General features: G+C 45.9%; 1 protein-coding gene across 2 annotated transcripts in view; it reads left to right on the top strand.

Moving 5' to 3' along the window:
• The first annotated feature begins 241 nt into the window (after nt 1–241).
• Nucleotides 242–27,270, top strand: part of JARID2 (jumonji and AT-rich interaction domain containing 2) — a 234,088-nt gene continuing 207,059 nt past the window's right edge. The window contains exon 1 of one of the 2 annotated variants that reach the window (XM_055406021.2): nt 242–1,111. In XM_055406021.2, the coding sequence (XP_055261996.1) occupies nt 1,067–1,111 (45 nt within the window). In that variant the 5' untranslated portion in view covers nt 242–1,066. Of the gene's footprint in view, nt 1,112–3,161; nt 3,381–27,270 lie in introns of those variants that run through there. The other variant, XM_055406023.2, reaches the window with a different exon arrangement.

Here is a 27,270-nt window from a genome sequence, read left to right as displayed (position 1 = left end):
GGCCATAGCCATTTTGTAGTCGGGGGACTACAACTTCCAGAAGATCAAGGGGACCATTCTAAGGTGCCCCGGGAATAGGCGGCTCTCCCCTGGGCCAGGCGTCCTGGGGCACTGGCACCCAGCAGCCCGGCTGCAGGCAGACACGAGGCGTGGCGGGGGCTAGCGTTGTGGCGGCCGAGGGGTGAGCGGCAAGCTGGGGAAAGGGGGTGAGGTGGAGCGACGGAGCGTGCCATGCATTGAGCTAGGGAGCCTCTCTCAATTCCAGTCTTAGGCTCGGCGTGGGAGCGATGCCTGCGGGGTAGCCCGGGAAGGGTTCGTCGAGGCCTCCCGGGTGTCTTGTCGACGGGGACGTCGCGGTCCTCTGGGCTTGGCCAGGGGCGGTCGGCACCGGAGTAGGCGGGCTCCTGGTGGCCCAGCTGTGGGAGTTTTCGGCTGGCGTCCGGCGGGGAATTATCCGAGGAGCCCTAACTTGTATAAAAGCAGAGTCCATTTAAAGTTGGGCTGGATAGCCTCTCTCTCATTGGTTAGGGGGCTTGGAAAAAAGAGACTCGGCGAGCCCTCGCTGTGGTGCTGCCGCCGCCGCCGCCGCCGCCGCTGGAGTTGACTCTTCTGCTCGCACTGCTGCTGCAGCACAAACGTGACTTCCAACATTTTTTATTTATCTTTCCCTTTTCTTTTTCCAAGATGTAACTACAGCTCAGACACTAAGGACCTTCACGTTTCGCTGATGTAGTTTTTGGAGGAAAAAAGGGGGGGGAGTGAAGGGCGTCGGTTTTTTTTGTGTGTGTGTGTTTCGGGGGAAATTTTCCATTATGAGTGTTTTACTAAAGTGAATTTTTTTTTTGTTTGCTTCGTCTTTGGCTTTTTTTTTTTTTTTTTCCCTTCCCAATTTCGGATTTATTTCAAGGCGAATCGGGCTTTGGGGAAAGAGGAAGAAAAGTCGGATTACAAGATCAGCCACCACCAACAACAATAAAAACCACCAGGATATTTTTTTGCAAATTTCTGACGGCTTTAAATTCATGAAGCAATTGTCCCCTTTTGCAATCAGCATTTGGATCTCAGAATGAGCAAGGAAAGACCCAAGAGGAATATCATCCAGAAGAAATACGTAAGTGCTCCTAACAACACATCCTTTGACTTGTAGTTTTAAGCAATGGCTGTGAATGTCAAGTTTATAGATAATTCTGCAGCTGAAGGGTTTGAAACACAGCGTCCGATAAGGCTGTTTCTTTCTTTTCTGAAAGAAGGCTTTTCAGGCAAAGTCGTGTCTGCCTAGTTTGGATGAAAAAACAGATTGGTGTAGCGATACCTCCAGTGAATAAATTGACCTCGAATGACACAACCATAATCTAGTTTTAGATGAAAGGCAGGGGATTTTGGTGGAGCCTAGTCGGGGAGGTGGGGGCTGCGGTAATATAACTAAACTGCATTCTCGGGCGGATTTGTCCCCATATTGCACTTTGCATGCAAATGAGTCTGTTATTATTATTAATGTTATTTGGGAAATCGTGTAACGCGTGTGTGTTGGAAGCCCTTTAAGTTGCAATCGAGGGTCTGATTATGGCGATCTTGTTCCTTGCACTGGCACATCAAATTTAATGTATGTGGTCGTTTTGGCTTATTTGGTTCGCGACATAAACCAGTTGGGAATCATGTTACAGGGAATGCATTTGTTGGGATTGACTTTAATAATGGGACTGGTTTTGTTTAAAAATCCATGGTTTCCAGTTTTAGGGGAAAAAGACATAGAATATAGTTAACGTTTTTAAGTAGGCATGTGAATGTAAATGTAAGTGACTACAATTAATTTCTCCCAGTTAACTGGGCTTCTGAAATTTGGTGATTATTCCGAGATTTAAATGGTTTGGAATAGTTAAATTTGTTTTGTGCATAGTACAGCTACGTTTTGATTGGCATGGGGAGTGTTTTTGTTTTGTGTGTGGTGGCTTTTTTTTTTTAAGTTTGGGGGGAGGGCTAGGAGAGGGGGGACAGGATTAACCAAATGTGCACTCGAGTGATCGGTGATCAGCTGCGTGCTTTAAATCAGAGAACCCATTAGAAAAGAAAAGGCCGAATGAACGCACATTAGGAATAATGCAGTGTTATAAGAAAGTTTGATTTAACTCGGGTGGACAAATTGGTGTTAATATTTTCCCTTTTTGAGCAGTATGATGTGTGTAATGGGAGATGACCTTCGGGGCACTGGTTTTGTAAAAAATAGATTTAATGGAAAAGCTGAATGTCTTTTTGAGGGCTGATCCTAACCTAGACACGTAAACTTCAACTATGAAAGAAATGCAAGGTTAAATAATCAAGCCCAACTTAAAACGCTGCTCCCTAAAGAATTTAAGAATTAAAATACATCCGCATTGCAGAGGGCTGAGGAGAATGCAAAGGACTAGTTTAAACTCGGGCTGTAGAAACTGCAGGGAGACAAGCTTGCCTGCAAGCGTGGACGCCTTCCCGGGGCACGTCCGATTCGGGTGCAGCCACAAAGCAAAAAGGGGGTAGAACTTGGACCAGAGCCATCCCCGCCCCCACCCCCGCCCTCGCTAAGTTCGGGAACGGCGTGGGGTGGGATTTTTTGTTCGCGGTGGTCAGCGGATTGTGTCGACTCCGGGCGTCCGGCCTCCTGCCCGCGTCTGGCGGCGGCCGCGGGAGGCAGAGCACGAGTTAACGCTCGGGGAGCGGAGCCCGTGTTCCCGACGTGCTCGAGCCGGTGCGGCTGGGGGGACGCGGGGGTCGCGGCGGGCTGGGCCGGGTCCGGGCGGCCGCGCGCGGCCTGTAGGGGGCGGGCTGCGGGCTCAGGGCGGGCGGCGCGGGCAGGCGGGCGGGCGAGCGGGTGGTGGGTGGGTGCGTGGGTGGGGCGCGGGGGCGGCGCGGCCGGTCCGCCGGGGAGGGGGCGGCGCGGGGCGGGGAGGGGGCGGGCAGCGCGCGGCTGCAGCGGGCGCCCCCCAGCGCGCGTACGGCCGAGCATGGCGGCGGCGGCGCGGCCGGCTCCCCGCGGCCTGGCCCGCGGGCTCCAGTGCGGGCCCGGGAGCAACAGGTTAAGCCGGCTAGACGTCAGCGCGCCCCCTCCCCGCCCCCCGGTCCCTCCCCCGCCTCGCGCCGGCCTCCGCCCCCTCCCTCCGCCCCCAGCGGCTCCGGGTTCCCGGACGCTCCGGCCGGGTTCTGTTGTCATTGTGACGTCACAAAGGGATGGGCCCGGGTGGAACCTTCTCCTCCTCCGTGACGTCAGAAGTCGGGCGGGAGGTTCCAGCGCAGCGGGGCTGCGGGGGCGGAGGGAGCCGTGGGGAGGCGGGGGCTGCCGCGCGGGAGGAGGAGGAGGACGCGATTGGCCTCGGCCTTCCGCCCCGAAGCGCCGCACTGCCCTCCAGGTGAGCGCTGGGAGCCTCTGGACCCCTTGCGAGCGCCCCTGACTCTGCTCTGGTTCCGTTTCGGGGGTGGGCAGCAGGGCGGAGACGCAAACGTTTTCGCTTCTTCTGTTTCGAGGTTTGCTGACGGCTGTGGCATTATTGCGGTGGTGGTCGTGCTTTCTCGTCAATGCTTTTGCAAAGCAGGGAAACTTCAGTGGGGCAGCTTGGCTTTGCAGGAGAACCGTGTGATGGGTTTGGCCACCTTCTCAGTTTAAGTCGTGTTGGGGATGTCACGGCAGGACGTAACGGGGTGATGCTGCACAGCATCAGTTGATTTTTCTGGAAGCCTTGAAACACCAGAGTGGCACTTCATCGCTATGCCAACTCTAGGCCTATGGAGTAGTTTAGTGGTTGGAGCAGACGGAGGAAGACCAGTCATCGGTAGGTGTGCTTGGAAGAGCACTGGACTGCAAGTCTAAGGTGTTCTGGGTTCAGTTCTTTAGAATGAGAGCACGAGGGGCGGGAAATCTAGGTTTATTTACTCTTTTGTAAAATAGAAAAAGTAATACATGCTTTTGCCTTTTCACTTTATCTGAGATCGCATGTGTGAGATGATGTGCGTGTAAGATGTAAAACTATGCTGTTTTTATGTAAGATGAAATTATTACTTGAGCTGGTGGAAGGCAGCGTATTTCCTACAATTGGTCTCAAAAGCCTTAGCTGCCTGCAGCGTTGCCATTTAGTTTATTGCTTTAGCAAAACAGAGTTTGGGGGTGGGATTGTAGATGGCAGGCTTTGGGAAAAATGATTGTTATATTTCATATTAAATGACGTCTTTGAAAAACTCATAAATTGCAGTGTAATCCTGTCTTAATTGCTGGGCACGATTCCCACTACAGTACCTTAAATAATTGAAAACATTTGCCTTTCAAAGCCCCAATCCCTTGGACAATAAAAAGTTACATGTTTTGCTCTATGGGTCTCTTACGCCATTCCTGTCACTCCACTGGTTGGTTATTGCTGTCGAGTGTAACAGATAAGATACCTAGACTTCAAAACTATTTGATATTTGATGCTTTATAGAACGTGTGAGTTTGAAATAAAAATCTCTGCCACATGAAGATAATTCATGCAGGTAGCAGGAAAACAGATTATCAGTTTGATTTCTAGGACAGCTCAAGAAGAATTTGTAACACTAGACTGTACATTTTAGGTATTTAATTTTCTGATTTAAAAGTGCAGTATGATTGAAAACTCTGGGAAAAGTTTGTGTTTCAAGATTCAAAAGCAAAGTTTACTATAATTGCATGAAATTGTAAAGAGGAAAAGTAGAACTACACCAAAGTGTAGTGGTAGGATTGATAAGTTGGTTCCCCCACCCTCACCAGGTTTACACCCAATTGATTTATTTTACGGTTCTGGGGGAAAAAACGTGCATACCTTATTTAATTGCTGTATTATTTTCTTTTTGAGCTGTTTAGGTGGCTTGCTTTCTGCCTTTCTCTAGTAGTGGAGAAAAACCATTCTCTTTTTCTCTGGGCAGAAACAGTTTAGCAACAATCGTCATCTGGAGACATTATGGAAGGAATACTGCTGTCAAGAGTCCGAAGTGTGTTGCTGAGATTTAAAAAGGAAAAAATCATCTTTAAAAATATTCCAGTTTATGATTACCTGGGTTATTATTACTTTTCTGTAGACAAGTATCTGACTTGTGTGTCCCCCACAGCCATTGGCCCAAAGGGCCAACTAGAATTACTTGGTGCTTAGATGGTTTCATGGCTGTTTCCTGTCGTAAGAGGTCAGAACAGTTCTTGTTGCTTGGCTGAGGGCTGTTGACTCACTTCCAGATGCCTTGGAAAGAACTCTAGTGTTAATCTTAATATATATCCTGCCCCAAAGGTTATTTAAAATTTCCTCCTTCAGAAAAATTTTTTGGAGTATGTAACCAGTGTCTTTCAGATTTTAAATAGAACCCTTTTCTTTTTTTCGGAGACGATTTGGGGAAGTCATGTTAAGCCTAACATTGAAACACTCCATAAAGGCTAAGCTGAACTTTTTTTTTTTAGTTTATGAGAGTTTTATTTAACCTAGTATATTGAACACATCATCATTTTAACATGTAATCAATACAAATAGAAATCTATACAAATCTACTTTTTTTTTCATCTTGTGTCTTTGAAACCTAGTGTGTTTTTTTGATCCTTACAGGACAGCTCAATTTGGACAAGTCATTGCTTCGTGTGACTGAACATATGAAATTGTCCTACTGAGCAGTCCAGATCTGTGTAACCAGAGCTGCATCTCACGTAGCATGGTGTCTGTGTTGGTGAAAAGCATCAAGTCCTACAAAATCAAACACTAAAAATTACAGGGCTAATGGAAAAGTAAGGATGAAACATGTAACTTAAAACATGCAACTTTGGTAAATTGAACCGTAATCAGTTAGTAATCTGGATCTGGAAAAATGACATGAAATGCTCAGGTAGGCAGCTCAGACTCCAGAGTGAATTGTAAAGATTGAGAGGTGTTACGCTGGCAGTATTTGTATGGAGTACAGCTCATATACCAGGGCAGTATGGATGGAAGGGTGCTGTTAGCTGTCGGGAGGCATTGTTGGGTGTTTTGTTTTTTGTTTTTTTTGGTGAAGATGAACTTTGAGTTTCTTGGTAGACGCACACTTTTCTAGTTTGCTGCAATTTTTTTTTTTTTTAAATTGTAAATGGATGCTGAAGAGATTCTTTAGGTTTATTTTTAAGGTCTTTAGGTTTATTATAGGGTTTTTAGGTTTATTTTTAAGGTTTGCCCTTAGTCTTGCTGGTCTGAGGACCTGACTTTTTAACACTCAGCAATACACTTTTCAGTCTAAGTAGTTTCCTTTTTGTAATTCTGCTTATATGGTTCTGATCTTCCTGTTACTGGTCTGTGTCTAAATCTTTCCCAGGATTATAGCAACAGCTCTTGTACTAAACCACCTTCCACCTACCCAGCCTTCCAGTTCTTCTGGCTGAAGGACATCCTGGCCGTCACATCCCTGCATGAAACTCCCTGCCAGTGGGCAGGCCCAGGGAGTGTGTGCCTCTGTCCCCTTTGGCTCTTACCCATATAGAAGGCTTGCCAAGTGCCAGTTGTTTGTTCCCAAATCTGGTTATTCCAGTTAGACTTATTATTGCAATTTCAGTTAAATATTATATAAACCTTTGAACGAGTGTGACAAGAGAATTGGTTTCTATGAAAACTTGAAGCTGAATGTTTGGGAACCTTTGATAAAAGTGAATTACTGTAAAAATGAGATTGTTAAGTTAAATGTGGGCCTGCCATTTAAAAGACTGGGGGAAAATCTATAAGGTTTCTCACCGATACTGCTTTGTAAGTGGTTCCCTTTTAAGAACCAAGCTTCATTATGCTGAACTCCCTTCCCAACAATAAAAAAGGTTGACATGGAGTTCCACGAATTCTCAAAATTATCTGTAACAAGAACTTCTCTGGTGGTCCGGCGGTTAAGAATCTGCCTTCTAATGCAGTGGGCACTGGGTCGATCCCTGTTCTGGGAACTAAGATCCAACATGCCTCCAGGCAGCTAAGCTGGAGCACCACAGTAGAAGCCCCTGTGCTGCAGCTGAGACCTTGCCAAATAAATAATTTAAAAAAATCTGTAACTAAAAGCATATTTATGTAAAGTTCATTACATTCACTTGTATGTATATATGTGTATGCTCAACCTATATACATATATATTAAAGATTTACTGCTTAACAAACTTTATGTTAGCTAACAAACTTATGGTCCTTATCAGCTCTAAGAGTGCTTCCATTATATTTAGCCTTAATCCTCAAATATTAAACTAGACTTCCTTATCTAGTTCATGCCAGGTAGCGTAGATAAAATGTGGGTCAGTTAGAGTAGCCCTGCTGAGGTAATTTGTAATACTTTCAGAGTTTGCGTTGTTCTCAGGATAGTGGGGGTAGAAAGATGAGTGATTTTACACTTCATTTATGTGGAGTTTAGCAGCTTATATCTTGTAATCCAGCATCTTTAATTATTTTGTCTTACTTAGGAGATACTGTAAAGGTCTGTTCCATTTCAGATCCTTAAGCCTACCTGTTAATGGAAACGAGACACATTGAACTTAAGTTTTTTCTGTTTGAATCAGTTTCTCTTATTTCTTTCCATCCCCCATGTATCTAGTCTCTTCACTCCTCTGACTGCCAGCCCTTCCTCTGCAAACCTGGCTTCCTTTTCCAGTCCCCAGACTTGTGTTTTGGGTCCCTTTTGTGTGTCCATAAAGTCTTCTCCACACTTGCTCCTTCATCTCAGGAGGTGGGAACTCGGATGACTTTGGTCTCCATTTTTTAAAAAGACAATTTGAGTGAGATTTTTCCTTATTCTTTTAGGGTATAATTTTTCTTGACTTCTAACAACCCTATGGCCTTCTGATAGCCTCACACTTTTCAAAAAGGGTTTTTCATTCATTTTTGATTCAGAATAAAATTGTCAAAAGTAGAGCTGAACCTGCTCCTGGTTGACCTGCTTGCTTCTGGCACATCCTGTCCTGCCACCTCTTGCAGGTGGTTTTTGTCTGTCATCGTTCTCTTGTTCTCTTTGTCAGGATGTGTGGGGTGGGAAGGGGCCCACATTTTTGCAGAGGTGGATCCCGTTCCCAAGGGCCAGGTCTCAGGCCAACCTGAGTGGGCAGCTGGGCTCCAGCCCTTGTGTTTCTTTTGGGCTTGCTTTCTACTTCCACCGGTCTGTCTGGCCACAGACTTTACTACTCTTGTGAGGGGGCTCACCCATGCCTCTTAGGACTTTTCTGCCATTTGAGGAATTGTACCAGAAGAGCTTGGACTGAAGGAAACACACTAGCATCATGAGGAGAAGACCCAGTCAATTCTGAAATAACCGTCCACAGTTATTGTTTCTCTAGTGAACTCACAGGAGAGGAAGAGACTGTTGAGTCCATTTTACAGAAGGGAAAACTGAGGCCAGCAGACCCTGGCCAGAGAGTGTAAGGCTGGATCTCCTCCCCATAAATTAGTTCAGATGAACTGGAGGTGAAAGGAATCAGAGTAGCCCCAGGAGGTGGGGAAAAGGCCATAATCGAGGCTCTTGGCAGCCTTTGGAGAGGTTTTTTTTCACTTGAGAAAGTTGGGGGGAAGTTGTGGCAGTTTGTCAGTCTCCATAGTAGGAGTGGATCTATTGCAAGTGAGCATTTGTTGTTTTCTTAAGCACCAGTTGGTGGAGCTACCCTCTTCTCCCCAGCTGCCTGTCTCCTTAGTCCTGATTGGAAAAAGCCTTGCAGTCCCAGTTGCCCTGGGGCCCAGCTGGTGCTTGCTGTGTATTTTAGAAGTGCTCCCACCACATCCTCTTCGTGTACCTGAGAGCCGACCTGGGCTGTGTTTGCTCTCCAGGCTTCTGGATTCATTTGCTTTTGCAGGAGCTGTGACAAATAGGCTTTTTCTGGCAACTTTATTGTTGCCCCTGACTTTTGCTGCTTAGGGGACCACGGGGCGCTGGGGGAAATCATTTGCCCTCAAATCCTCACCAGGCTCTGGGCTGGGCAGTCAACAAAGGCTGCCCAGATGTGTTAATGAGGCTGCGTGAGTAATGAGAACATTACACGTAATTACTCACACATTCATAGGATGTATGAAGGCCTTAGAAAGGGGAACCCTACTGACTGTCCTTGGGAGCTGATTCTGAGAGCTGGTGTGGCCTAGAAGGCCTAAATTGGATTTTAAGTTCTAATTTTGTAAGTCTGTCAAGCTCCACCACCCATGAAGAGGTAGGCAGTGAGCATCGAAATACTGGCAGCAGTGTTTAGTTATCAGGAGTCCTAGAAGGTCATCGTATTCATAGCTGAACATTTTGCCTTTGTATTCCCTCCATGGCTCTTGTCACATATTTTCTCTGGTACCACCAGCAGTATTTTTGGGTAGGGTGTGGGGTGGGTGTTTCCCATCAAGAGACCCTCTGGTTGATGTGACTGAGTCACCCAGGAGGAACGTTGGGAGACTTTTTGGCACCCTGTTTTTGTGGCTCTCTTCTTAAATCTGGGTGGTTCTTTCTCCATTTTTTCCCCAGCCACAATTTGGGTTAGAACTTGATCTACAATGGTTGTGTGTGCTATCTCTTGGTTCTCATTTCTACCAGCTGTTAGAAGTGTCTGGTGCCTGTGGGGGCAGAAACAGGTGCCAGGAGGAAATGAGAAGGGATTAGGGCTGTGCATGTGTTTCTTGCATTTATTCCCTCCCTGGGTTTGCAGGAGGGGCGCTGCATGAATGCTTACTCTGTTTAGCAGCAGTTGGATGTCGACCTTATTAGGACTTGGAGTGTTTTGTGCTTTGTGTCCATGCCTCATTGCTCGTATGTGGGCTTGGGAATTTAGTGCCTCAGATTGTGAGGGGCTTGTTGTTTTGAATGTGTAGGGCACCTCTGTGGTCATAGTGGACAAGATTGGGAATATAAGCTGAGTTCAGGGTTGAGCCCTGTGTTGCACTGGCTTTGTGACCCTGGGCAAGCCACGTAACCTCGCTGAGCTGCTTCCTCACCCGGAAAGCTTGTTCCATGCACCTCACAGGCTTGTGGCTGGGAGGGTCAGTGAGATTTTTGATGTGAAAGCACTTTGTAAACTGCATACTATGCACAAATGCTAAAGAAGGTATGATTACATAGTTGGAAATCACCAACCTAGAGAGATATGAGGCCTGTCAGCAGCCTTCCAGGCTGACTCAGAAATGAATAAATCAGATGAATTCTGTGCCTCTTAACAAGCCAAATGAAGAGCAACAGATACTCTAAAGTCCTTTTTGGAATATAGAACAAAGCTTTAAAGATTAGAAGGTGATTATGTTCAGTGTCTTGTAATAAACCTGTAATGAAAAGGAATCTGAATAAAAAAATTAAAAAAAACTGTAGAACAGGATCACTTTGCTGTACACCTGAAATTAGCACAGTATTGCTGTACACCTGAAACCAATACAATATAATTAAAAAATTTAGACGATGATGTAATCTCCTCCCACCCCCACTCTCTGGAGGTTGAATCTCCTCTGGATTCTCCAGCACTTGATTTCTGACCCTGACTGGGTGGTGAACTCGAGTGACAGATTGAGAATTCAGATTAGAGCGGCACTGAAGCTTTCCATAGAGATGTTCAGCCTGTACCTTGGAGCAGGATTCCTTGAACTTGAACATTGACTCGTGCTCCTTCAGTGCATCAAGTCTCAGCTAAGTTTGTCCTGAGCGCAGCATACAAAGCCCTTGCTCTGCCTTGAGCTTGGGGCTAGCAGCTGACCCGCCTCCTGGTCTTGGCACATCCTGGTTCCTCAGCTTGCTCTGGGGTCAATTGCCTGCCCAGTCCTGCTGAGCCCACCTTGACCTCTCTGTGACCTGATTAGACAGCCTGCCACTTTCTTCCTCCCATCAGGCAGAGCCAAGCCCCCTTTCTGTGAGCCTGCCTCCTCACAACTACCTCTCTGAAATTAGTGTTTACATGTATCTCACTCTTTAACCCCACATGTGTAGAGGCTGAATTTTCTATCATCACACAGTTTAGGAAATAATTGCTGAGTATTTAAAATCCTATGCAGTAAGTGGGAGGGAATTGGTAAGGATCTAGTGGAAAAAGGTGAGCTTCACTAATCAGAATTTCACAGCTGAGAAAACAGGTGTCTAGGAACAAAGGTTGCACATTTTACCAGTGACACCGCCAGGGCATGAAACCCAGCCCCTGCTACAGTGTAAGGCCATCGGGGGATACTGCCTTTGGACCCGTTTTTCAGAGATGCATTCTCCTGCCAGGTGCATCCTCAGTTATCCATGATAACTGCAGTCATTGACTCATTTTCACGGGAAAAGAAAATCCACGTGTCCTCCCCATACGTAGTTGGGCCGTTAATGTTTGCCCCTGTTTGAAAATGGTTATTTTGTCCTGGAAGTCTTTCATTGCAGACAGCAACATGAAGGTAAAGTCTCCTGCAGTCACCTTCAGGGCGTTCCTGCACTTGTACACATGTTTTACGTTTGTGGGCTCTCACTCATAAGTGATAGTCTCTTCTGGGTTCTTTGCATTTATGTCGCATTTCAGTTACCGAAAGAGGATTCTGCATCATTATTGTTTTAAGATTGTTTATTTTTGTTGCGCTGGGTCTTTGTTGCTGTGCTTGGGCTTTCTCCAGCTGGGGGTGAGCAGGGGCTGCTTCTCTTGTTGCGGAGCACGGTCTCGAGGGTGCGTGGGCTTCAGTAGTTGCACACGCTGGCTCAGTAGTTGTGGCCCGGGGACTTAGTTGCCTTGAGGCATGTGGGGCCTTCCTGGACCAGGAATGGAACCCGTGTCCCCTGCGTTGGCATGTGGATTCTTATCCATGGCACCACCAGGAGAGTCCCCTGCACTGCTTTTCAACACCGGCTGGGCACCTGGTCAGTCTGTACCACAGTTTTCTTGTCCTGTCTGTTCTTGAGGGCTTTTCCACAGTTTGGGGGCCGTTGTCCACAGTGATGTGTGCACTGTGCTTTTCCTGTATCTTTCTTCACGTAATTCCAGCTTCCTCAGTGAAATGACCACTTTGTGTTGCTGGTGCTTATGCTCAGATTCCTCTTGATGGCCGTTTTCTGAGAGAAAGGCTGCGCTAATTTACGGCCCCCCAGGTGGTGCCAGTGGGTTTGTTTGTTTGTTGTCTGCTTTTAAAAACCAATACAGGCACTTGTAACAAGTAGTAAAGATGTCAGTTGGGTTTTATTTAAGTTTCTGTTTTCTTTCCTTGTCCTCTCTCAGGGCATTCGAACTAAATGAGATGAGATATGGGGAAGCACTTTGTAAAACAAAATTGCTCCGAGAACACAACGTGTTATTAGTTAGGATGACTGTAGCTGTGAAGGGAGAAGAGTCTGTAGGATTATACAATTACATACTTCTCGTTTATGAAATGATTCCTTTGTGAGAACATGATGAAACTTTAAAATGACCCGGAATCCCATTATTCTCACAAGTGATTTCAGCCTCGTTTGAGAGGTGGGCTTTGTATGGTTACAAAGGTCCCACTGGGCTCTGACTTGAAAGACTGTTTAGTCAAATACAGCCGATCTGTTTTGGCTGTTTACTACCATGCTGTCACCCTGTTGTTGTTATTTAGTATCTGAGTCTTTTGCAAACCCATGGACTGTAGCCCACCATGGGATTCTCCAGGTAAGAAGACTGGAGCGGGTAGCCATTGCCTTCTCCAAAGGATCTTCCCACCTCAGGGATCGAACCTGTATCTCTTGCGCCTCCTGCATTACAGGTGGATTCTTTACCATTGAGCCACCAGGGAAGCCTCTGACTCCGTTAGGGGTTAGAAAATATGACATTGTCCTTCTCCTTAGAGAATTTATGGTTCAGCTGACAGCAGGGATGCCAAACTCTGGGAAGAGAGCTGTTGGCCTCAGGTTAATCACTTCCCCTCAATCTCAGTTTTTCCCCGCATAAAATGGGGAGACTCACACCTTCATTTATTGGCCTCTCAGGGTCATTTTGGGGGAGGCAGAATGGGATGTTAACATGTGAAGTGTTATAAACTAGCTATCTAGATCAGATTTTTTTTTTTTTTTCAGATTATTCTTATTTTAGGTTCCACAGGTATTTGTGGCTGTAATTCTCCAGCCTCAAGGTTGAAGAGGGAACACCATGTTTCTGGGTCATCCTGGGTGATTTCAGGCGGTCTGGGTTGTCTGAGAAAGAAGATAGAAATGAAAATAATATAGGTGCTTTTCCTTTCACATTTACGATAAAATACAGTGTGATGATTTTTATGGCAGATGCACTTGTTGATTGTTCTGATGATGGCTTTTTATTGATCTCCCTCCCCCCATGTGAGAATGAGGTGGTATCCCAGAACTGTTAAGAAGCACCATTTAAGAGTACTTTTGGGTGAACTTCTTTGCCTTCTTTTTCATCCTTCAGTAAAGATGTCCCTTTAGAGATAAGTTAGAACTTAGATGTTCATCAGTTTTCCCTCAATTGTTGCTTCTTCCGTCCTTCTGCACAGAGCGTGAATGCACTGTGTGTTCTATTTTCAGCTTGTTATAATGTCTTGGTGTTGGAGGGGGAAGGAGGCAGCGTGATGGGGATGAGCCACGACCTGGAGTCCCCAGTTAAGTGGGTAGCACGTGACTCCTACGTGCTGTAGCGACCTAACCCTGTGCTGGTCCTCGGCTCATACCACCTGACTCCTTTCCAGCTCGATCACCCCAAGTGGCGAAGGGGTCTGATAGGTGCCAAATGGGCAGTCAACCTGGTTTTTTTTTTTTTTAATGTGGCTTATTAATGTGTGAAAATGACAAGACACTTGGTGTTGGCTCAGTAAAGAGCTCATTCCTGATTCTTACGTGGCTTTTGTCTTTGACACTCGATTCCATTCACTCTGCAGCCTTTTCACTGGGACTTGAGTTGGTGACAATTTTTTGAGAGGGGTGTTTTTTTGACATAGTTATTTCTGTACACTGCACCTCATTCCGAAAAGGATTCAAGGCCATAATGAGCAGTCATCCCGGGAGCGAACAGTTTTTTCTTTGACCCGAGTGTATTCACTTTCTAAATGCCCAGAGTGATAGCCGGATTAAAATAATGGGCAGTGAGCACTAATCCGCAACCCAGCAGTGTTTGGGCTGAGTGGCTTTTTGTTTTAGCTCTGTAAACTTGACCTAAAAGTTTAGGTAAAGGCGAGGTTTGTTAAGTAATATTGGTGTTGACACCCTGACAGAATTTTTAATGTGGAGGAATTTTAAAGTTCTTTAAAGAAGTTTTAAAGTTTAAAAAGCATTTTGAAGTAATCCCCAGTGGTGAGCACATCCTCGAGTAGCCGAGATCAGATTTCTGTTTAAATGCCAGTGGAGTTCAGTATCCCCTTTTCCCCACCGTACATGGTGCCAGGGAGAGTCTGGATCTAATAAATGTTTTCTTGGGGTAGCAGTTGGTAGATGTGAGTGACTGCATGATTCTGTTCTGTGTCTTTAACAATGTTTGAAGACTCTCATTCTGTATCATAATCCTCAAAACTGCTATTAGGGTTCCAAACCATTGCGGTTTAAACTTTGCTGGAATCTGAAAGGTGGCGGACGGAGTGAAAGGAAACCTCTTCTAAGTGAAGAACACTTTTGACTTGTCCCAGACTCTGGGCATATCTTAGCCACAGGCCATGTCTCCTGGTGGAAGAAGGTGGGGGATACTTGTTTCTTTCTCCTGGACGGTCCCCCGCGCCCCCCAGCTCAGTATAAACACCATCTTTAGTCCTGCAGAAACTCCTAATACAAATACGGACTTGCAAAGCTCGGAGAAGCGCACAGAGAAGCACACTCTTTTGTACTTGTGATAAATAAAAACTCTAATGATGCCATAAAAATCGTTTTTCTTTTGATTCTGGTAAGCTTGGAGGCACTGGGAGGTGGGAAGGACGGGTCTGACTTGGAAATCTGAGGCTGAAAAGTGTGTATGTGTTTTTTTTTCCCTCCCTAACTCCACTTCCTGCTCCAATTATGTGAAGCGCTTGCTACCCAGACACTGACATAGCCCCAAATGAAACACACTTTCTACTTTTTTTTTCCTTTCTGTCTAACCTGAGACTTGCTGAAGTTGTCATGTTACTTCCTTCCAGAATTTATTGGAGCACTAGGCAAAGCCTCTTGGGAGTATAAATAATGATGATTGTAAAGAACAGTTTACCAAGGAAGGCCATTATCTTTGACTTGCAAAGGCTTTTACAGCTGAACATTGTTTGCTTACAGTTGTTTAATACAAATGAAGACCTTAATGGTACCTATTGTAAGAGGAGTTCTTTTACTGTGTTTGTGCACAGAGGTCATCTCAATAAAGAACAGAACCCCTTGCTCAGTCCTAACTGCCTGTTTTCTCCAGATAGGCATTGTTGATTGTCCAAGGAAACCTGGATGGTGCTTCATAGCTGCCTTTTTCCTCCTATCCACTGCACAGAATCCTCCCTGCTGAGTGTGAAAAGATTTCTAAGGCTGACAAAGTGATTCTGAATGTACTTTTAGAGTCTCTTCTCTCACTGCTTCCTTCCCAATTTCCGAATCCAAAGATGGTTTTAAAACGAATTTACGGGACTAGTTTAAGTAGGCACTGACATCGGATAAATATACTTAAATGGTAGGCTGTCATGCTCTTAATTAAAGCCCACAACATAGCTGCATGGAAATAGGAAGACTGCAGTTGCACTTTTTATTTCTGGGGAGATTAAAGTTACCCCTCATCACACTTTTCAGTCTAACTACAGAGTGTATATATATGCTTGGCATACATTGCTGTCCTTGGCTGCTGCATCTTTAGCACAGTGTCAGCCCCTTTTAGCCTTTCTTTTTAGAAACTCTCATATCCCCAACTTATTCCAGTTCTTTTGGCAGTTCTTCAGCTATGTTTCTTTTGGCGTTCTACTGGTGGTTCAAGACGAAAGGCATCCGAGGCATCTCAGTCTTCCCTGAGTGATCTTGGATGTGAATGTGATTTTTTTTTTCCTCCCCTTCTTAAACAGTTCAGTAGTTTTTAGTATATTCGGAGTTGTGCAGCCATCACTGCGATCAATTTTAGAACCTTTTCATCACCCCCAAAGAGAAACTCCATACCCACTGGCAGGCGCTCCACATCTCATCCCAGTTTTTCCAGGCTCTGGCAACTACTAACCTACTTTCTGTCTCAGTGAATTTGCATATTCTGGACACTTTATGTAAATGGAATCAAACAGTATATAGCCTTTTGTGACTGGCTTCTTTCACTTGGCATGATGTTTTCGAGGTTCCTTCACATTGTAGTGTGTATCCATAAGAAGGACTTAATTCCTTTTCTTATGGCTGAATAATACTTCATTTATTTATTGCTCTTTGACCTACAAAGCTGTTCATCTCAGCCTGCGTCCCTGCACCTCCTGCGTTCTGCTCAGCAGAGGGCTGTGTGGAGCCCTCTCCTGTTGGGGTGGCTGCCTTGCCTTTTTGGGGTGTGGTTCTCACTTTACTCCCTGCCTGACTGCCACTCTTCACCGTGTGTGGGTGCTCAACAGGAGTCTCACTGCCTCTCCCGCTTTGCGAGCTCCATGAGGCATGAGAAAGTGGTGGGACTTGGAATTTCATCATGGGTTGATTGGCTTTCTGTGGGTGCTCAGGTTGGGGTTGTTGTTTTGGCCTTCAGGTGAATCTCTACATGGCATTTACCACGTGGTTTTGGGAGCCGCCAGGACTTAAAAACCCTGGCTCCTCTCTGGGAGCTGGGAAGGACTGGGGAGCTGTTTTCCTGCATCACCTTTGTTTTTAAATTTTCCTCTCAGCAAAGTTGTTTAAGAAATGGAGTTCTTTTAAGGAAGATGGGTGGTGCCGTGTTTTGATAATTTTGATCCCCCCCAGATTTATTTTTCCCACATTGCTGTGAAATAAAGATCAGATCAGTTTCCTACTTGAGTCAGGCAATTTTTACTCACCTTCAAGTGCTCATCGAAAGTATGAGGTGATAGAATGGTGGGGACTGAGAAAGCTCCATGACCCAAGGGTGCTGGTGGACTTGGAGGGCTCTAGTTCTCTGGAAATGATGGAGATTTGGGGTGGGTGTCTGTGTCTTTCCTAGAGTTTTCTGGTAAGAGGAAGCCAAAGATCAGCATGTTAGAGTTTGGGGATCTTATTTATCACACACTCCTCAAGTTTAGTGTCAAAAAAATTCCTTAGTAACGGGATTAATCACGCTTTTTCACACTCCCTGTTTTTTCTGGTACAACTCTCAGTTCCAGATTGACTCTTGTGCTCCGGTCATCGACGTTACCTGAAGGGCAGATGGCTGTATTCAATGTTTTCTCTGTAGTGGCTCAGTAAGGAAGAATCTGCGAGGTGAGACACCCACCCAGCTCACTTTAGCAAGTAGGTGTGAGTGTGTGTATGTTCGTGGATATCTCAGAAGGAGTTGCTGTTTTAAGCTTGGCATTGTTGAACTGGAAATGTGTTCTGTTCTGCCAGCCTGCCTTTGTGCGGTGTACCTATAACCTCCACGCACACTTGTGCCATTTCTAAAGCAAATGCTACCTCCCTCCTAAAATTGCTTGTTAGAGCTAATTTTACGAATTGAGTTAGAACTGCCCTATAATATAATGCAGAATATTTCCCAATAATGCCTAGGTTAACAATGATCGTCTTGCTGTATTGTGCAAAAAAGGCTTCTGTTCAGACCCAGCTGGGTTTCAGGCTTAATTCATTGCTCTATGGTGGGATCACCACAGCTGCTGTGGGGCCTTTACAAATGCAAAAAAGCTGTCAGTGTTTGTTTCATCAGCTGCATAAGTGATGAGGCCAAGTTGAGGAATCCATTCCAGTGCGCAGTGTGCAGGCTGTAGCCATTATTGTTTACAGAATTAGTGTGTTGGAGCTTTAAAATAGTTGGCACCTCGACTGCCCTTTAAAAGCACAAGACTAAGGGACAGGACCAGTTGGTTGTCCTTGTAATGTTGGCCGGATCCAGCCAAGCTCCTGTCTTGGACAGTTGCTTGCTCCGGGCTGTGTTGTGGGACTGACCCTCTTTTACACAAGGTGGGGGTGGCTGAATACATGTCCATTTAATTCTGCATCTCAAACTTGGGTTTCCATTTTTTTTTCCTCATTGTTTTAGTGCTCAGTCGTGTCTGACTCCTTACAACCCCATGGACTGTAGCCCACCAGGCTCCTCTGTCCTTGGGATTTCCCAAGCAAGAATACTGGAGTGGGCTGTCGTTTCCCTTCTCCAGGGGCTCTTCTCCACTCATGGATTGAACTCGGGTCTCCTCCTGCATTGCAGGCCTGTCTGAGCCAGCAGGGAAGTCCATAATTGTAATTGAATTTTAAAGCCTTAGTAATCTTCCTAGCTCCAAAGAGGTGTAGGACTGTCAGCTGGGACCTCAGGTATCCCTGCAGTAATGTTCCATCCACCTCTGTGGGACTCCTTTTGCGAAATGATACTGCTTTCGGAATTATTCTCATGTCTCTCTGTGGATTCTGCAGTGAAGGCTACCTCTTGGCTACAGAAGGAGCTACTGGACAGGTCACTTTGCAGCCAGTTTGGGGGGGGTATCCTCAGTGGATGCTGACCCCCTTTCCCAGGGAGCTGCTGTAGCCATGGCAATACCTCCAGTCGCTTTTGGGACCGATGCCCGTGGTATTTCACAGGATAGTGTAGAATTGTCCTTTTCATTTTAATCTGATTGATTTTTGGTTCCCTTCTCAGTTCAGGGGTCTGTCTGAAAGTCATGCCTCATGGAATTGGAAGGCAGCACTGATGGTGGCCAGTCTGTACAGGTTTTCAAAGTGGAGCTTGTCAGGTCTCCGAGCCAGCGGGGATGACTAATGGTGCTTCTTCCTCCCAGCTGGAAAGGTCCCAAAGTGCTCTCCCATATTCATAAAAAAGATGGCGTGAGGCTCAGGGTCTTCAAATTAAAGGTCAGTACTGCTCAGCTTTATCTTAAATAACTGTCACTTGCATTCTCCCTCACTCCTTTATGTCTCTCCGTTTTTCCCCGGGAGGCCAAATGGGTCCAAGGAGTTCCGTGTGGCGTTTGTGCTGGTGAAGCAGTTTGAGGATCCTGGTTTGTCCTCCCTTGAAGGGATCTCTCTCGAGGCGAGAGGGTGGTCTTGGACAAGCACGTTTTAACTCTTAGAGTGAACTTCCGTAAGAGAACACATTCAAGCATCCATCTGGATTTTTTTTTATATTTATTTGGCTGCATCAGGTCTTAGTCGGAACTCGTGGGCTTCAGTAGTTGCATAGACTTAGTTGCTTCATGGCACGTGGGATCTTAGCTCCCCGACTTGGGATCGAACCCATGTCTCTTGCATTGCAAGGCGAATTCTCAACCAGTAAACCACCAGGGAAGTCCCCGTCTAGATTTTTTTTTTTTTTTACTTTCTTCCTAAAGCCCCTCCCACCGACCACGACACTCACCCTGGAACAGTAGTGGTGAAAAGGAAAATAGCCAACAGTGAGGTCCACCTCTCTGCCCCTGGGGGAGAAAACCATCTCGAAGAGCTGTGTCCTGGGCCTTGTTCCTGCTTGACTGCCCTTCAGGGACCGCACTGGCCTACCTGTTTCTCCTGGCTGGGGCGGGTGTTGTGTATTTTGGCTTTAGAAATCTCTGCTTTTATTATTTTTGTGAGGCAGAAACACGTTCTTGTGTTGGTTTGTTTTAAAGTACTGCATTCTCTCTGAAAACTTTTGTGAATATGTCTGACCGAGTGTGTACCCGTGTGTCTTTACGTGAATGTTGTCTCACCGTTCCTGGAGATTTCAGTTGCCTGCCTGTCAGGTAAACTGCTCTAAATGCCACCTTGCTTCGTACTAGTTGAGTCCCCTGGGGGAAATCACCGGGCCTCAGTGTTCTGCACTGTGAAATGGGTTGCAGATGCCTCCCTGCAGGAAGACAAGGTGTGACTTGCCTCCCCTCTGCCTGCACACCAGTGTTTCTCTCTAATGCGGACATGCTACAACCCTTTGGGTGGCAGATAGTTTGATAAATGGTTCTCCTTTGACTTTGGGGAGAGGTGGTGAGGTCAGCACACACCCTGAGCTTTCTGGAGTGTCATTCTCCTGAGCTCGGCACCCCCCAGCCTTCCACACACACGCACCCCCTCAGGCGAGCCGCTTACTAGCACGAGATACAGAATCCAGTGCCTTTCCTTTTCCCATGTAAAGGTTCAGAGATTTGTTTGAGGGGAAGCAGAAGGCCCGATGGAGAAGGCAATGGCAAGCCACTCCAGTACTCTTGCCTAGAAAATCCCATGGATGGAGGAGACTGGTAGGCTGCAATCCGTGGGGTCGCTAAGGGTCGGACACGACTGAGCGACTTCACTTTCACTTTTCACTTTCCACTTTCACACATTGGAGAAGGAAATGGCAACCCACTCCAGTGTTCTTGCTTGGAGAATCCCAGGGACAGGGGAGCCTGGTGGGCTTCCGTCTATGGGGTCACACAGAGTCGGACACGACTGAAGTGACTTAGCAGCAGCAGAAGGCCCGAGGATGCCAGCCACTGGGGATGGAGCGTCTGATTCCTAACCAGCTGGCTGTAGGTGCTGAGGAGGTGCAGCTGGGCGGGGTGTCAGCTGTGAAATTGTCCAGGTAGAACGTTGGTCTTAGAATCAGGCTTCAAATGATAGTAAAATGCAGAGGGGTGGGCCGAGTCTGGTGAGTTTTCTGGTTGGTTGTTTCAACCCCTGCTGTTGAGTGTCTTTTCGGGAGCCACATTTCACTGGCTCTCCTGCCTTCAGAAGTCCGCTGTGATGCAGGAGTGAGATTCTCCATGGTTTCATCACTGAGGACAGTACCGCGCCTTGCGGCTGTTCGTCTGCCAGTTCTTTGTTCCTGTCCACCACCTGGATGGGCCTGGAGGTTGCTGGGCTGCGTGCAGGCGGATCCCCAGGGGTCTGTGTTTCACCTACATTCCAAGGGTGTGGCCTTGTTACTTAGGGCCCTGGAAATAAGCCCTGTTTAATCCAAGGGGTCACATGAGGTAAGCGGTTCTGTGAATGCATTCACATGGCCTCCCAGAATGTTGCCAGTTCAGAGCTCCTCCCTCTTGGCCCCAAAGCCCGAGAGGAGGGGAGGTTAGTCCTATACTCTCTACAGGATAAATGGGGGGAAGTGGACTCCTCCCTGCCCCCAAGGGTGGGGGTGAAGTGAAAGCCTTGCTTATGAAACTGCTTAACTGCTTCCTGGCCCTTGTGCTGAGGGGTGGTGCTGCCACTTTACCTTCTGGGAAGCCCAGACCTATCCCCTGATGCAGAAATTTCATCCAAAACCTCAGACCCGCTCAGGTGACCTGAATTAGCTTTTTGAAAAGGCACAGCTAGGGTTTAGTACACGAGGGCTTTAGCAGCACAACCAGAAGGCTCATCAGCTTTGAGCTCTGCTGCTGACCGTGGTTACCTTGCTGCCACTAATAGAAACGAAAAAGTTCACTTGCCAAAGTGACTGTCCCAGGAGTGCAGCTTCACTCCGGGCTTCTGTGGTCGGAGGAAAATGGTCGCTACCTCCCTGTTCCATTTCTTGCTGTCATCCAGTGGTGGCGGGACTGCTGCGGGGAGGCCGGGTGAGAAGGGGGTGAAAGAAAGAACCGCTGAGCAGTGGTTGTGCACGATGTGTCTGGAAAGGCCCCTGGCTTTAGAAAGCGGGTAATGTGGGAGGGGGTGACAGTCACTGAAGCATGACAAACCTCCAGAGGCCCCTGGGACTTCCAAACAAGAAAAGGGAGCTTTCTGCTGATCGTGCACACACAACACACACACGTCTTCCTCCCCTCCGTCCATCCCCCCCGCTGGTTTGTGACTCTCCCAGTTGGACATTTTTAACCTGGGAGCTCTTCTTCCTGGCTCCAGTTGGCAGGATGCTCACAACGCAGCTGCAAAGAATTTGCTTCTCCTTTTCACAGCATCTCACATTGAAAAGCAGTTGTGGGACTAGAAAACAAAATAAAAACTAGAGGGATTTTCAGAAGTGGAAGCCAAGTTTAATTAAAGTCAAAGAAGCTGGGGCTCTGCAACTCTTTTGTTAAGTCTCTTCAAGTCAGGCCTGTGCCCCAGGCAGGCAAGGTGGAAAGTGCCCAGTGGCTGCTCCCAGTTGGGAAGTGGAAGGCCTCCTTGTCTGATCCTTGCTTGGGGAACCTTGGAGAGCAGAGTTTATCAGACCCAGATGTGTCACCCGTCACCTCTTGGGGGACCCTTTATTAGGTGCTTGCCTCCTCCTCCTCCTTGGAGGAAGAAAACCTTCATTCAGGGGCTTCTGTCTCCTCACACTGTCTGAGTCTCCTGCTTCACCCCCAACCCTGGACCAAGCTTCTGGGCTGTAAAACTTCTTCTAAAGAGTAAGTTTCTGACTTGATAACTGCCTTCTCACACTGGCTTTTTAATCCTTTAGTGTACTTTGGGGGTACCCCTCAGCATTTTCTTGGGTGATGGGTCATGTACTTCGTCTTGGGGTTTTGCACATATTCACTAACCAGTGCATTTGCAAGGAACCCCCGTCCCTGCTGTCTACAGAGCTGACTCTAGGCAGGGTCCAGAAGTGAACTGTGATCAAGTCACACCTGGATTGTCGACAGGAAGGAAATTGAGAATCTGTCTCACAGATTAAAGGGGCACATTTAGTATTTGGTGACAGGGCTTTAATTTGAGTTTTGCCCAGAGACTGTTGTGCTGTATGTCTGAGTAGTTCCCTAGAAATTGTATAATTGTGTGTTTTATTTAAAAAAATTTTTTTTTCTTTTTGATGTGGATCAATTTTTAAAGTCTTCATTGAATTTGTTACAATAGTGCTTCTTTTTTTTTGTTTGTTTTGGGCAGCGAGGCATGTGGAATCTTAGCTCTCTGACCAGGGATCTAACCTGCACCCTCTGCATTGGAAGGCATAGTCTTGTTTGTTACTAGACCACCAGGGTATTTTTTATTTTTAAAATTTTTATTGAAAATATTTAAAACAGTGTTTTTATTAAAATTTTTTTTGAAGATAAGGCGTTGGCACTGGCTAGCTCTGTCAGAGCATGAGACTATTAAAGACACAGGAATTGTATCTTAAAAACACAAGGAATCACATACAAAAGGAACGTACTTGAGTTTTTCTGTGGATTCTAGCACTTCTTTTCTCCCGACTGAGGCAATGATACACTCAGGGTCTTTCTTGGGTGTCTCCGTGTATTTGCTCGGAACTATTTATTAGGCATTCGGACAGTCTTCTCTCATGTTGTTGGTGTAGAATTGTTGCTTGCAAGGCTGATGTGTCCTGGGGCCTGGCACTTGGAACTGTACTTCTGGACTTGACAGTGACTGTCTTCTAGAGGTGTTGGGCTCTGGTTTGGGGTTTTGCTCTGCCTGGAAAAGCGGTGGGACTTTGTACAGTTAAGTGTTCCTTAGCTGAGAAGTTGTCATGTATGGTGGGAACATTGTGACTTCTGGTCTTCCTAGGCATTTGTAGCCCTATTTCTCTTTCACTTTATTCACCTTTAATTCTGCAAGTATTTATTATCTGTCACTTCAGTCGTGTCCGACTCTGTGCGACCCCATAGACGGCAGCCCACCAGGCTCTCCTGTCCCTGGGATTCTCCAGACAAGAACACTGGAGTGGGTTGCCATTTCCTTCTCCAATGTGTGAAAGTGGAAAGTGAAAGTGAAGTTGCTCAGTCGTGTCTGACCCTTAGCGACCCCATGGACTGCAGGATACCAGGCTCCTCCATCCATGGGATTTTCTAGGCAAGTGTTATTTGTCCAGTTGTATCTTTTATACTCTTGTGGCAGAGAAGGATGTGGGAGGGAATCCAGGATTGAGACCACGTAAGGTTCCCGGAGGTTTTCCGCCACTGCACGCCCATCACAGGGATCTGGTTACAAGGCAGTTTCTCATCCAGTGGGTCTGTGGTGGGGCTGGAGATGCTGCCTGGCTTGCAGGCTCTCAGTGGATGGCCCTCACAAGGGTTTGGATTTTGTGGGTAGTTTGTGCAGTGGTTCTCTCTTTTTTTTTCTCTGTGTCTCTGCCTCAACCAGAGCAGCTGGGGAGTTCTCATAAGATAACTCATAAGAGATAACTCATAAGTTCTCATAAGAGAACTGTCATAAGTTCTCCTGTACCAAAAAAAGGTTTGAAAACTCACCTTAGGGGACGTAGCAGGGACCAAGACCATGGTAGTCATTCTGCCCCAATCGAAAGATGTTTTCAAACAGTGATGGGATTGTAAAGCCTTATCATCATTTCATCAAACAGCCTCTTTTGGCCCACTGTCCTATACGCTCTCCTTCCTGAGGCCCGTTTTTTAATTTTTGTTCTGGAAGGAAGCCTAGTGTTTCCTTACAGACAACTAGTTATAATGCACTGTCTGTATCATGTCGTGTGTTTCGCTAAACTCTGTCATGTCTCATTTGGTAAACACAGAGCAGACTCAGGCATTTCTGTGTAGGGCCCTTGCAGTTTTGCTGGGTTCTGTCCAGAGTTCATCTTGAAAGCTTACACACACACACGCACTTTTTTTTTAAAGAGAAGTTTTCTATCGGGAGGCACCATAGATTCGTACCTGTTGAGATGTTTACCATAGCAGTGTCTCATCCATTCCCACCTCACCACCCCGTGAAGTGGCTGTTTCCCCAGACTGCAGTTAAGGGAGGAAACAAAGCCAGAGGCCAGGGCCAGGGTTGGCCTCCCTGACACCCGGGGCGGGGGGTTTCGAGTCTTGCTCTTATCTCACTTGGGAGGCTGTGCTTGTCTTCATCTGGGTGGGCAGTGATGCCTGGGTGTTATGCAGCCCTGGGTTTCAGTTCTGACTCTTGTCATTTATGTAATCTGTCTGTGTCTCAGTTTTTTAAATCTGTAAAATGGGAGTCATAAGTAGTGTAGTATATATGTCATGTAATTTTGAATGTTTGGCTCAGATATGCATTTTATTTTTTACTGCAATGTAATTATTGTTACTGCTTCCCTAGTAGTTCAGCAATAAAGAATCCATCTGCAGTGCAGGAGATGCAGTATGATTCCTGGTCCTGGAAGATTCCCTGGAGAAAGAAATGGCAACCAACTCCAGTATTGTTGCCTGGGAAATCCGGTGGATGGAGGAACCTGGTGGGCTACAGTCCATGGGGTCACAGAGGAGTCAGACAAGACTAAACAACAACAAATTATTACTACCACACTGTCACTGAATTTATAAACCCAGCTCCCTGTGGTTCTGTAAAAAGTGTTCTCTCAAGTGTTAAAAACAGAATTTTAATGATTTTTTTTTCTCCTCGGGGAAAAAAGGTGATACTAGATTGTCATCATATTATGCATTGCTAACAGTGTATGAAGCAATACCTAGTAAGTGGCTGTTTTACAGAGGATTATTCAGAGTTGCTTACTAGATTTTATGGATCTTCATTCTTTATTGTACTTGATCCATTTTGGTGGGTGGGTGGGTAGGTGTGTGGTTGGGGGTGGATTCCTTCTGCTTGGAAACATTGCAGCCTCCTTTTATTGTTTAGTTGTATTTCCTGGTCTTTACCACACTCATGTTCAAAAATCATTTTGACTTTAAAAAATATTTTAAATTGGCTAATAATATTGAATACACATAGTGGGTTCTCTGTAAATTAATTATGTGTGCTGAATTGAATAGCAAAAGGCTTAAAGCTTTTAAAAGGGATGTGTTTATAATCTTCTACTATTCTGTCCGTCCTCCTCTCCACCCCCCTCCCCCCACACCCGGGTCTCCCCTGGGACTAGCTCTTATTTAAAAAAGTAAGGAAGTGATTTTTCAAATAATGGTTGTGTTCTTTCAAAAATTGTTTTTAAGGACTTTTTTGAAGCATGAATTTTTTTTTTAAGAAATAATGTAAATTAGTAGGACCCTGGTTTTGAATTTTGGAAGATCAACTTCATTCTTGTGGGGCTACTCCCCAAATAACTTACTACTGTTTTTTGTATCTCCTTCAGAATAGTCTTGTCTTTTCCCTTTCCTATCTGTAAAAAATATTTTTAGACATGAAATATGTTTCTTGTATTTTGTGAGTGTTTAAAGGGGTGTCCTTACTGTTCTGCATATTTCTTTAAAGGTGAATGAAGAAACTATTTTTTTTTGGTTTGTTAACTAGAGAATGTTGTGATTCTATTTTATTTTCACAGAAAAGCTAAAGGTTTCAATGTATTATCTAGTGTTTTGTTCTGAAGAAACGTGTGCTATTTGTAAAGCAGGAAATGTGTGGAGAAAGGGCAATTCAGCGGTGAGTTGGGGTCTGAGATCCAAATTAATTTGTCTTCATTCAGATAATTTAACACAGCCTAGTAACTGATTGTTCCAGAGTGGTTTATTAATGCAGAGCTCAGGATGGGAGAGAGGGAGAGTTTTAGAACTTGCATCTTTCTGTGTGAAGGGGTGTTTAATAGACCAGAGCCAGCAATTTGATTCTTGATTCTGGATTTTTTTCTCTTCTTGGTGATCCTTGCATCTTTAGTCTTTGTAGGGTCTTAGGGTCTAAGAAGGAGATTTTAGAGGTTTCCACTCCTCCTTTGCTTGTTTTTTTTTTCCTTTCCTCCCCATTCCTTAATCTCGCAAGTGGGACCCTGAGAAAGCTATTGACAATCTGATGATCTAAAGCTCCACCTGCAGTTAGAAGCTGGTTGTCCTTCTGGAATGTTTTTTCCACAGGAGGCTGCTGGTCCTAGTTGGGCCAAAGGAGGTTTTGAATAGGCCTTTGATTTATGGTCTCCGGAGAGGCCACCAGACTGCAGGAGCCTGTCGGACTTCCCAGTTTGTGTGATAGGGTTAAAAGTGGGTTTTTCGGGGTTACCAGGATCTCTGTGACTTGGGGTCATAACCTCTGGGTCGCAGGAGTGGCAGGAAGAGCTGTTGGGTCTGCCTTTCGGTGATGAGTCTGGGCAAGGGTTCAAGAATGGGGTGCAAGGGCTAGCACAGATGTGAGCCCTTGGGGTCAGAGGCAAAGACGAGAACAAGCTGGAAAACTCTGTCCTGACCTCAAAAGAGCTTCTGGAGACAGGCCTTTGGATCTTTGGCATTTCTTTCTTTCATAAGGTCTGGTGCGCAGCTGAATCGGGAAAGTGTCCTACATCCCCAGCTTCTTCATGAGATGCTGATACAAGTTAATTCAGAATCACTTGTAATTGGAAGCAGCTGCCGTTTCCCAGCTGACTAGGTGTTTGAGTCAGATGCTTTGAATTAGCTGGACTTGGATTATTCATATTTTAATTAAAGTCCATTTTACACCCCCCCTGCCCCCGCCCCGTCTCTTGTCTCTCCAATGGCCAGGCTTTTACAGTAACACATTTGAAATTATAAGCGCATCCCAGTAGTTATAATGTAAGTTCAAGGACTTGCAGTTGATTATGGTCTTGTATTATTAAGTAGTGAATTTAACTGCACTGCAATTCCCTTTTCTCACCCGCTGAACCCTGCTT

Source organism: Moschus berezovskii, chromosome 23, assembly GCF_049115385.1.
Source record: "Moschus berezovskii isolate FMDL1 chromosome 23, NW_MosBer_1.0, whole genome shotgun sequence".
NCBI lineage: Eukaryota > Metazoa > Chordata > Mammalia > Artiodactyla > Moschidae > Moschus > Moschus berezovskii.
This window is presented reverse-complemented; position numbering and strand designations above follow the sequence as displayed.